The sequence below is a fragment of the Scyliorhinus canicula genome, chromosome 15 (genome assembly GCF_902713615.1).
Source record: "Scyliorhinus canicula chromosome 15, sScyCan1.1, whole genome shotgun sequence".
Taxonomy (NCBI): Eukaryota; Metazoa; Chordata; class Chondrichthyes; order Carcharhiniformes; family Scyliorhinidae; genus Scyliorhinus; species Scyliorhinus canicula.
The window spans coordinates 10,822,728-10,835,308 of record NC_052160.1 but is presented as its reverse complement, the minus strand read 5'-3'; the positions used below and the strand labels follow the sequence as shown (position 1 = coordinate 10,835,308).

The following is a 12,581-nucleotide window of genomic DNA, read 5'->3' as shown; positions in this document are numbered from 1 at the left end:
CAGTAACTTCATTGCAGTGTTAATGTAAGCCTACTTGTGACAATTAAGATTATTTAAAAAAAATTAATTTTAATTTTAATATTAAGGAGCCTCAGTTGGATTAAACATCAATGACATGGTCACAACCACTTTTTACATAATCCCAACCTTTATTAAAGCTGATGTTGACTTAAATTAATCCCAAATCATCCTTGGTAATGATTTAATGTTTTGGGTCAGTTGGCCGGACGGCTAGTTCGTGATCCAGAAGGCCAACTGCGCAGGTTCAATTCCCGTTCTGGCTGAGGCTGTTTCAACCTTGCCCCTCTGGTGATCCTCAGGTTAAATCCCCACCAGTCAGCTCTCCCCCTCAAAGAGGAAAAACATCTGGGATTATGGCAACTTTACTAATGATTTAAAATGAAATATATTAACAAAAGTCACTCTTCCTGTCTGCTCTTGCAGGTACACCAGAGTGGATCAGGATGGTCTCCTGTGGTAAGCATTGCTTCAGTTAATCACTAGCAGGTGAATGGGCCAGCCTGATTTAGCAGGCAGGCATGTCTGATGGGAATGCAGGTCGGAGAATTGAAATTACTGTGTCGCTTGAGCCTATTTCTTATACGAGTACCAACTTTCCCTATTATTCTATGAGTTTGATGCTGATAATGTGTGGGAAAAATTCGAACCAGTTTGATTGCTATTATTAGCACCGAATTGACCGCAAAATATTATAAAGGGAATATTCTAAATAAGTCAAGTTACCCAACATATTATAACGGATGAGCGTTTCAAACCTGTTCATTTGCCCCTTTCCAACCCTTCAGTTTGGTTATGATCTAGATCATAGCAGCAGCTTGATTGGCACTCCATCCACATTGGCAGCAGGGTGCACCATCTTTTTATTCACTTTGTTTTTAAGGGATGTGGGGTTTGTTGGCTCGGCCAGCATTTGTTGCCCATCCCTAATTGCCCTTGGGAATATGGTGATGAGCTGCCTTCTTGAACCGCTGTATCCATATGGTGTAGGTGCATCCACAGTGCTGTTAGGGAGGGAGTTCCAGAAGTTTGACCCATGACAGTGAAGGAAAGACGATATACTTCCACGTCAGGGTGGGGAGTGCCTTGGAGGGGAATTTCCAAGTGATGGTGTTCCCAAGTATCTGCTGCCCTTGGCTTTATAGATGGCAGTAGTTAGTAGTGGGTTTGGAAGGTGCTGCCTAAGGAACCTTGGTGAGTTCATGCAATGCATCATGTAGATGGTACACACGGCTGCTGCTGTGCGTCAGTGGTGGAGGGAATAAATGTTTGTGGAAGGGGGTGCAATACAAGCGGGGCTGCTTTGTCGTGTATGATGTCAAGCTTCTTGAGTGTTGTCGGAGTAGGTAATTTTACAATAAGGAAGAGAGAGCTGCTCAGGAGAGTCCACGGCAGGACAAAGCAGTGCTGGTGTGAGCTGTATTCCGAGCTCCAGTGCCTATGTTGAACACCCATTAAGAAGCAACTGAAATCGGGAACAAAGCAGTATAAAGATGATTTATTGAGGTATGGCTTTGTTAATTATGTCAGTGCAAATCAGGATGCAAAGCCCATGTGTGTTATATGCAGGGAATTACTGGCAAATTAGGGTTGGATGCGAACTACATCTTACCTTGCAGACACCTTTTCAATTCTAAACTAACTGAACCTCAAATTGGAAGTGAAGGATGATGATTGCTTTCGGCACTGTGAAGAAGTAGATGCTTTCCAAAAGTAATTGAAAGTTTGGGGAAGTGCGAGTACAAAGCCACAACTACTACATCTTCCCCACACTGCAATAACACATTGAAGAAAACAATGTGAGTAAGGGAATTGTCAATAGACTGGCAAGCCTTGTTCAGTCGCATCTGGCTGTGCTAATCATTTTTGTCGCTACTTTCCAGAGAAGTTTCAGGTTTTGAAAGAGAAGTGGGTGAAAAATCCTTTTGGGTTTGAGACCCCAGAGTCAGTAATTAATCAGCCGACGCCAAATGAAGAGCCTGAACCTCTGCACCTCACTGTGGCAGCACATTAAAAAAGCACAAGTCCATGAGGCTGTCAGCATTCTGAAGTAGCGTCTCCAAGGAATATCCAGTGCTGAGTAAAATGAGCATTTTGTTGCTATAGTCCTTCTCAATGACCTACAAATGCCATGTTGGAATTTTCGTCCTCAGAGATGCCAGCACAAAGGAACTGGCTAAACTCTGCACCTGATAGGCGCATTGCCCTCTCCGTGAACCTTGGAGTCAGATTGTAAGAACCAAGCAGGCTCACCTGTCACATTAAAGGCGAGAGAAAATGGTGGGTTGCAAAGTCGTCCAGCGTGGATCACGAAGGTTGGCTGGTTGGTAAAAGTGGGTCCTGGGAAAAAAAAATTTGAAAAGCACTGACCTACACCAACTGGACGGGAGTGGTTCAAGGCAGTCACTCATAGTCACGTCCCTTACAGTAATAAAAAAGTCTCTTTTCTACAGGAACTTCAAACACACACATAATTTCTCTGAGAATAACAGATTCATGTTAAAACCGTTACCTCCCAACGCTATTTTATAAAGGTTTATTGGTTTACCATGCATGCGTGAGAATTTGTTGAATTACTCTCCAATCTCAATGCTACAAGCTGTAGTGATGGTTTCCCGTTTGTTTTGTTTCTCTAGTATGTGGAAGAAAATCTGGGTGTAATGTCAGTCGGATTTTTACTGAGCAGCCTTGATGATGCTGTCATTTGGAGGGGGCCGAAAAAAAATGGTTTGTTATTATTTTGCTGAATTAGTTCTTTCTGACTTAACAAAGGTCCTCTGCAGCATTAAAGTGATCGGGATTGCAAAACATGTGGCAGCCAGGGAAATAATTTCTCCTAATCCTTCATGTACCATTATAAAGCTTGACTGGGAACCATATCATTGAAGAAAACACATCTTGGTGCAGTGTGTCCTGAAGCTAGACTACTATTCCCGAACTTTAATGTGCTGTGTTAGTCTTCACCTGCGTTCCCACACAAGTTACCTTCATTTCACCAACTGCGGAGAAGAGGAAGTGCGTCGAGATGTTCAGATTTTCCACAAGTGGTGAAGAAAACCCAGCGGTCAAATTTCCATGAACCATGCCTCAAGAAGGTCATTGGCTGAATTTCAACAAAGGCCATGTTGGCCACCGTCCTAAAAATGCACATGGTTTGGGATCAAAAGCAAGCGAAACATTCTGTTTAATCCTCTTTTCAAAGCAGTCACTACATGCATGCTGTTTTGGGATTCAGAGTTTGCAGGAGAGGTTAACTTGATATCGACTGAAGATCGCAAATGATTGATGTGTAAAATACACAAGAGCTACAGTATTTAAACTGGCAATCTTGTACTTATTAGCAGAGGGTTTTTTTTCAATAGCATCTCAATCTGTGGGAACCGTTTATAATTTCAGTGGGCACCAAACTCTGGTATATGATGTCATTTCAAACGCAGAACTGAGAGAGAGCAAAAAGCAGAAGCACTTATTTCTGGCATCTGTTATTGGTGTGATATTACTTTGAAACTATAAATTTACTACTAAAGGGAGATGATTGCAGTTTGATGAGATTAGAACACATCCATGTGATTTGGAGTTGGGGTGAATTCATTTTTGTTTCATTTCCTCTCTTTAATAAACCGTGTATTGAATACCACTCCTTCAGAATAAATGCTGAGGAGTTTAAATGATGGATAGTTATGAGGAATTTAAACTTGAGGAGTTTAAACGAGGAATGTCTATTGACATAGCTATCGCAGGGTTATTATGGACCGGGACTCCAATTGGCACATCTTAATTGACCATTCGGAAGGACCCCCACCCTACTTTAGCATCCAATTCTGAAATGATTTGGGGGTTTTGTCTCCGCAATACCCAGAGGTCCATGGATGATGTATGAAGAAGAACTTTCTTGCACCAGTCCCAACATTATTTCTTAACTACAGTGCATCCTACTGACCATTTTGAAGTGATTTTCTGGATTTACCTTTTCCTATCCTATTTACTAACTCATCTTATTTACCTATTAAGATCACTTCACAGGGCGGCACGGCGCAGTGGTTAGCACTGCTGCCTCACGGCGCCAAGGATCTGGGTGCGATCCTGGCCCTGGGTCACTGTCCGTATGAAGTTTGCACATTCTCCCCGTGTCTGCGTGGGTCTCACCCCCACAACCCAAAAAGATGTGCAGGGTAGGTGGATTGGTCATGCTAATTGCACCTTAATTGGAAAGAAAAGAATTGGGCACTCTAAATTTATTTTAAAATCACATCTCTGATTCCTCCTTTTTGGGGGTGAACTGTCCACTTTTCTCTAACTGGGGACACTTGGGATCAACCTTGAGATTCTCTTCTGAACTGCCTGTAATATATCACACGATTGAAGATATGGGGCTGGATTCTCTGTTTCTGGGACGAGGTCCCCACGCCATCGTAAAAACTGGTGTGAAAGGACCACATATTCACAGCCCTGCAAGGAGCTAACAGGGACCCGTTGGGAAGCTCGCAGCTTTTGCTGCAGATACGGGCCCTTGCTCTTCCGGGTCAGAGGCCTTGCATGGTGACGGCCTCCCAGCGATGGCGACAGGTAGGGAATACGTGGCGTGGTCCACTGCTTTTCGGGGCCGGAGAATCGGGGAATTATTTGACCTTTATTTACCCTGCCGCAGGCTTCCCTTTTTTTGGTGAGAGACAAGAAATTTTCATAATAGAATAGATACCGAGACCGTACACAAGTAATAACCATCTTTTTAATGTTGTTTCACTAATCTGTGGCTCTGTTTTTGTTGTCCGTTCTGCGGAACTGTATTCTTAACCACCGCACCTACCACATTATTTTAAAAAATAAATTGAATGTCCAGTGCATAGTAAGTTTTAAGTTCACAGGGAGCTGTAATGTGATTTCAGCACCTAAACTACAGTAAATTTAAGTAATGTCTCGAAAACTGAGTTAGATTTGGTTAGCATCATAAAAAATGTGCGTCTGAACATCTGACTCCAGCCATTGCATTTTGGGCCTTCGCAATGGCAATCTGAAACTGACATAGAAATCCCAATCTGCCAAGTTTCCTCACCCAATTTCAACTGAACTTCAATCTCCGGCTGTTCATGCTGAAAGTGATAACATTTTTGTCTTTATGATCTTAAAAACAGACGCACCTCAGTAACAGAAAATAATATATAGTGTATACATGGTACAATACTCCTGTCGTTATGAAATAGCATATTTGATTTACTACAATCAATGCCGAATATAAAAGTTTGCATTGATATTCCCTCTTTTAAAAGTTTATTCCCCACTCCACAACTATATCTCCTTGCAACATAGCTGAGCAAGCATAGGTTCAGACGGTGGACTCCTGAAGCTGGGTGCGAGTGTTGTTCAACGATGATTCTCAATGACTTCTCACAGCTTCACAATAAGAAAGCACCTTCGTCTGCCTGTGGTCTCAAATTGGAAACACAGGTCTGTGATGAATCCCGGGGGGGGGGGGGGGGGGACCTGATGGCAACGCTGGCAAGATTATTTTTAGTTTTCGATCTTTCATTTGCTGGTATTGACAAAATGTCGATTGCCCTCTTTAGGTTTAATCAAGCAGTTTCTACGAGATGTGGACTGGGGTGAAGTGGACTACCTTATTGTTGATACACCGCCTGGCACCTCAGATGAACATCTTTCTATTGTACAGTACCTGAGTGCTACGCAAGTAGATGGAGCTGTGATCATTACCACTCCACAGGTAGGCTGCATATGGAAATCAAACAATAGGGCTGGATTTTACAGAATGCCGTATTGCCCCCCCCCCCCCCAAACACCGCCTTTTGGAAGAAAGTTCCACCCTGGAAGATCTGCTGGCTAATCTGATTGACTGGCAGCTCTGTAGACTCCACTTTACCCTGTCACATGTAAAATAGTGGTGGAGGTAAACAATTGGCCTGCTAAGGCTGCCTGACGCCTTCCCCGCCCACAGTAATATGGGAGACAAGTCGGGGGGTGGGAAAAAATCAAATGGGTCTTCAAAAAATGTTTTTGGACATTGGGTAGGAAAATATTTTTGGCTGAGTGGGATGATTGGAGGTGTGAGGTCACGTGATGAGACCTCTAGGAATAAATCTCACCAGAGTTGGCAACCCTGCAGAATTTAGATGAATTTCATAGTATGGTTGCAAATATGTTTTTCTATCTTTTAGAAAGAGAAGCAATTGCTTAATTAACCTATAGGCATGTGCTGTCATGAGATATGGAGTAAGAATGGGTGTGGAAAAAGAGCAGCACGCCTGTGGTCTGTCGATTCATTATTCTAGGAAGAAGAAAACTACCTGAAATGAGCAGAGAGACTCATTGGTCAGGAAGAAGAAATAAAACAATTATTTTTTTGGTTTAAAAACAAAATCTGAACTAAAATAGAAGGCCTGTGAAAATCAGTCATGTGATATTGTTTCAACTCTGTGACTTTAAGGATTACATTATTTTCTTAACCTAATAATGTTAAAATTAATTGGAATCATTGTAAATTACTTATGTCCAGGATAAATGCTGTTTCATGAAGCTTAAAAAATACATCTGGCCCAATTTTCAAATGCGTGTTGCGTTGAACAGTTGCGGTTTTTCCAACAGTGCCTCCATTTCCTTCAGAGTGTGCATATCTAAAGATAAATGTTATAGATATGGATAAACTTTTTAAAAAAGATTTTGCAGCTTCCAGGTTGATGGGTACGAATTTGTCGAACGCCAACAACCCAAGAACGACTTTCCAGTTTATCGGTGCTTGCTGTTCAGTTGCATGAAGCATGTGTTCCAGAATTGAATCATGTGTTTTGGAAACTACAGATTACTTAACAATATATTTCTATTTCTAATAGGAGCCTTTGGCTCTCTGGTGACACTGTGCCCAATGCTATAGGTGTTGCAAAGTGATAGGAGGGTCAAATTCAAATTGGTCTGAATTCTGCAAATTTGGCCCAGGGACTAATACGTAGAATTTGAAGATTCTAAGTTGCTCTTGAGAAATGCTTGCAAACAATTTTGCCAAGACATCTCTGTGGTGGGCGTGCGATATTTTGAGAACTAATAAAAGGGATCCTGGATTGATTTGGGTTGATAACGAATGCCTTCAGAACTTAGTTACTAATCTGCTGTTGTTTATACTGTTTAATTGTATTCTGATCTTGTAATAGGAAGTGTCTCTTCAGGATGTGAGAAAGGAAATCAACTTCTGCCGCAAAGTGAAGTTGCCTATAATAGGAGTTGTAGAAAATATGAGTGGCTTTGTGTGTCCAAAGTGCCAGGTGAGATGTTTCATTCAAAAAGAATGACGTTAACTTGTTTTAAAAAAGTGAAAGCCAGTTTCTGTCTCTTTCCTCTGTCCTGTCTCTCGAACCATCAAACTGCAACTTGTGATAAATGTGTCTTGGATTTAGAAGTTGTTAGGTTTTAGATTTCTTTCTGTTCCTTCCAGAGGGAATTACCTGGTTTCCTTTGGTCGCATCGGACATGAGTACGTGTTGAAGGAAATGATTTGCAATGTCTTTTAATCCGAGTTTTTGTTGGTCTCTCTGTATGACATGATACAACTAAGCAAATTAGTAGTTCCGTAATGCATGCAATCTTGAGCTTCAGAAATGACATAAATATTTCTCGCAATATGTATTTGTAAGGAGAATTGTAAAAACCTTTTGTTTATGGCTAATGGATGGGCGTTTTAATATTCAAGGGGATGGTTAGAGAGTAGAATTTTCAGTGAAAACCTTTGGCTGCACTTGTACTTATCCTGAATTGACATTGTGGTTTTGTGTGTGCCCAAGAATACATGTAGCTATCTAGCTCTTCAGACTACTGAATGCAGTAAAGGCCTGGGGGGCATGCCAGAGCCAATTGGCGAGATTGCCTTTCACTGGACTGGGTTGGCAAAGAGTGCGGGATAAATCAAGACTTAATTTAAGTCTGCAATGTTTTCAAATGACCATTTATATAATTATTTGTGCCTTATTTTGTTGCAGCATGAATCTCAAATTTTTCCGCCAACTACTGGAGGTGCCATAAAGATGTGCCAGGATTTAAGCATTCCCTTTCTTGGTAACGTGCCCTTGGATCCCAGGATAGGTATGCCCTGCAGACTAAGAACAGGGCTATTGTCGAAAGCCGAATAAGGACTGTGGGTAGCAAATACTGTAATACTGAACTTACTAGCTGATGTTTAAATCTCCTGTGAAACCAGTCTGCGGTGTCTAGCCAAAGGTTATTGAAATGGATTTTGGATAACGCCGTGAATCGCGGTTGATCCAGTGAACCTGTATTGACTAAGTCACTAATTGAACTTTCTAATTAGCTTTGTGTGTTGTGGTGAGATGGGGTAAATGGCCCTCAACAGATGAGTGGCCAACCTTAAGCAGCACCTTTCAACATTGTGTTTCTGATCAAAGAGATTGGTGGTAGGAAAATATTCTATCTGCCAAATTTTTGTCCACTCACTTAAGACCATAAGACATGGGAGCAGATTAAGGCCACTTAGCCCATCGAGTCTGCTCCGCCATTCAATTATGGCTGATTTTCTCATCCCCATAACCCCTGATCCCCTTATTAATCAAGAACCTATCTATCTCTGTCTTAAAGACACTCAGTGATTTGGCCTCCACAGCCTTCTGCGTCAGAGTTCCATGGATTCACCACCCTCTGGCTGAATAAATTCCTCCTCATCTCTGTTTTAAAGGATCATCCCTTTAGTCTGAGATTGTGTCCTCTGGTTCTAGATTTTGCTACAAGTGGAAACATCCTCTCCATGTCCACACTATCCAGGCTTCGCAGTACCCTGTAAGTTTCAATAAGATCCCCCCCCTCATCCTTCTAAACTCCAACGAGTACAGACCCAGAGTCCTTAACCATTCATCATACAACAAACTCTTCATTCCAAGAATCATTCTTGTGAACCTCTTCTGGACCCTTTCCAAGGCCACCACTTAACCTAGCTAGATTCTTTTGCAGGCTTCTGATGTCCTTGTCACAACTTACTTTCCCACCCATCTTTGTCATCAGCAAATTTAGCATGATATTTCATCATTGTTATAAATTGTACTATGGCACTCCACTCATCACATCCTGCCAACCCGAAAATTGCCCATTTATGCCGTCAGTGGTTAGCACTGCTGCCTCACAGTGCCAGGGATCCGGTTCAATGCCGGCCTTGGGTGACTGTCCGTGAGGAGTTGGCACATTCTCCTTGTATCTATGTGGGTTTCCTCCCACAATCCAAAGATGTGCAGGTTAGGTGGATTGGCCATGATCCAAAACGTGGAGTTAGGGGAGTGGGTCTAGGTAGACCCTGCACCAGGCCTCCTACACTGAAGAGATCTCGGGACTCTACGTCCGGTCCCTGTTCGCTAACCAATCCTTTTCCATGCTAATACTTTACCCGCCCTGCACCATGAGCTATTTTGCATCATAACCTTTAGTGGGATACCTTGACTTTTTGAAATCCAAGGACAGCACATCTATAGGTTCTCCCTTATCCATGTTGCTTGTTACTTCTTCAGTGCTAGGAAATTAGTCAACCATAATTTCCCTTTCACAAAACCATGTAGACTCTGCCTGATTGCTTGAGATTTTTTAATTGCCCCGCATTAACCACCTTAATAGACTCCAGCATTTTTCCCTACGATAGATATTAAGTTAACTGGCCTATAGTTTCCTGCCTTCTGTCTCCCCAAGTCACATTTGTTATTTTCCAATCTGCTGGGACTTTATAGTGGCAATTTTGGAAAATTAAAACCAATGCATCTCTTTTAGCAGCCACTTCTTTTAAGATCTGAGGATGAAGTCCACCAGGACCTGGAGACTTATCAGCTTTCGGTTCTAATCATGTTCTCGGTACCCTTACCCTGGTGATTGTAATTGTTTTACTTCCTCCCTCCCTTTTGCCTCCTGATACACTTATTTCCAGAATGTTTTTATATTCTTTACTGTGAAGACAGGCACAAAATATCTGTTCAGTTAGTCTGCCATTTCCTTTTTAAATACCTATAGAAACTCTTACCATCTGTTTTTATATTTCTAGCTAGCTTTCTCTCATACTCTAATTTTTCCTTCCTTATTTATTTTTTAAATCATTCTTTATATTCTGTCTAATCTTTAGACCTGCCGCTTATCTTTGCAGAATTAGACGCCTTTTCTTTCAATTTGATACTAACTTTAACTAACTTAGTTAGAACTTCCCTTAGAATCCGATGTCTGCCACTGTCCTATCCCGTAATCTCATTGCCCCGTTTACTTTAGCCAGCTCTATCTTCATGCCTTCATGATTGCTCTTGTTTAAGTTTAAAACACTAGTCTTAAATCCACTCCCCGCTCCCTCAAGCTGAATGTGAAATTCAATCATAATGATCACTGGTTTGAAGGTACCTTCACTATGGCGTCAATAATTAATCCTGTCTCATTTGAAGGTTACCAGCGTCGAGCGCAGTGACTCTGAGCTGTAACTCCAGAAGCCACAGCCACTTGCTGCAGACGTGTTTTCCCTGGACCACATCAGCATCTAGGAGCTCCCACATTCTGCAGTCACAGCACATTATCTGCCCTGCCATCTTTGTGTTATTATGTATTATCTTTAATATACTTTTTTTCTTAATTCATTTATAAATTAATAAACAATGCTACTCCCAATAAGCTTTATTACTGCCAATAAAATTTGCTAATACGAATAAAACCTTCACAATTTGCTAATAAATTAGGTGAGTTTTGAAAAATGAATGAGCAAAATACTCACTAACCAATCACTTACTTGTTTCACTGTAGCAAAACTCTATTTTTCTCCAAACGCGGTCAGTCTACAGATTGGGCTGGATAGGATAACTCTTTTAACCAGGTTTATCCCTCTTGCTCTCATTAGTCCCCTCCCTCACGCTCTTTTTAGGGTCCCGCGCCCTGTGAATTAATCAAAAATGACCCTCCGCGCCGGAATCACGGCCAGCGCGGGGTCAGAGAATAGCCGTTCACGCTGGAAATCCGGCAAGCCGGCGCTTCCGTGATTCTCCCCGGACCCGCCAGTCGCGCACGGTCGACGCGGCGCGGGGGCCATTGAAAGCGGTCCCCGTGGCGATTCGCTGCGCTCGATGGGCTGAGTGCCCGCCGAGTTCTGCCAGCGTGGTTCACATGTGGTCCCACCCGGCGGGACCTCGACGTTCTGGTTGCAGGAGCCATCCTGGTCTGTGTGGGGGTGTGGGGGGGCCCAAGCCCGCGATCGGGGACTACCGATTGGCGGGCGTGCCCATTCGGGGGGGGGGGCACGCCATGTTCCTCCGCGCCAGGCCCCTGTAGGGCTCTGCCATATTTCACGGGGGCCGGCATAGAGACGGCAGTCGCGCGCATGGCCGCCTTTCGCCGCCGGGCAGCCCGCAGCTCTCTGGTGCCATGCTAGCCCCCTGAACAGCGGTGAATTGCTGGGCCAGGAGACCTGTTGATGCCGGTGTAAACACTTGGTCGGGATTTCGGAGAATCCCAGCCCTTATCCCTAACATAATTGAACAGCTAGATAATGGGTAGGTCCATTATGCTTTTCAACATTGATGGCATTGCCTCAGTTGCCCTGTCTGGAAGCATTGAAATTCCTTCTCTGAAGTGAAAGGATGCTGGAGCTGATCTAACTCTGTCTGGTTCATAGAACTTAAAAGAAAAACAAATTAAAGTGAGTTAAGTAAATTCTTTGTTCACGTGTTAAGTACTAGAATGCCCTTTTCGTATACCTTCATAGTTCTGAAATGACAGAATATTTATTAAAAAAACTGAAGAAGTGAAGTTCTTCCATCATTATTCTCCCTTTCACAAAACTTACACTTTTTAAGTTTTTGCCTGGTGAAATTGTTGATTTAATTCAATAACTTTGATGCTTTTAATTTTTGTTAAAGGAAAGAGTTGCGATGAAGGCAAGTCATTTTTGACAGAAATTCCAGGTTCTTCTGCATCCATTGCCTACAAGGAAATTATTCAGCGTAAGTAATGCTCACTTTCAGAATACATGTACAAATATATAAGGATGGAGAAATTGTAATTGGAAATAATAAATAGGTCTTCGAGTGTGTCTGCTGTATGAAAGCGCCAATACCTCAATGTATTAGGCTCCATTTACACTTGATCTCCAAGCTGAGTGTTCTACATATTGTTTTTCACCATTGTAATAACGTTTATCAAAAGCAGCAAATAAGTTATCCAGCTGTTCAGAAAGGATCAAAAACGAAAGGGAACTTTGTGTAAGTAGATGGGTTTTGACTGAGTTAAAATCTCACCGACATAAAAGCCATGCTGCAAGTATATGATGTTAGAATTGTATGTTTATAGCAAACCTAATTGGTTGCTGCACCAGTTCACTATAGACGATGGCCTTTCCTGACTATGAATACTGAATAGATTTAACAAAATAGTTAAACATTTGAGCCAAAGTTTGTACCAATAGCGAGGCTCCTTGGCCATTTCGAGCACGTCAAAAATCACAGGGAATATCGAGGCATACCTTCATAACCAATACAGAGATGGTGATTATTTGTACATAACTGCAAGATATGTTGTGTGCTTTAAAATTGTCAGGTTCTTCCATA

At 42.2% G+C, this 12,581-nt stretch overlaps 1 protein-coding gene across 1 annotated transcript in view; it reads left to right on the top strand.

Annotated features, from left to right (window-relative positions):
• Positions 1–12,581, top strand: part of nubp1 (nucleotide binding protein 1 (MinD homolog, E. coli)) — a 64,364-nt gene that overhangs the window by 50,690 nt on the left and 1,093 nt on the right. The window contains exons 5-10 of the mRNA XM_038820574.1: positions 445–477; positions 2,655–2,745; positions 5,583–5,737; positions 7,176–7,286; positions 7,998–8,100; positions 11,895–11,978. Coding sequence (XP_038676502.1) covers positions 445–477; positions 2,655–2,745; positions 5,583–5,737; positions 7,176–7,286; positions 7,998–8,100; positions 11,895–11,978 — 577 coding nt within the window. The remainder of the gene's footprint in view (positions 1–444; positions 478–2,654; positions 2,746–5,582; positions 5,738–7,175; positions 7,287–7,997; positions 8,101–11,894; positions 11,979–12,581) is intronic.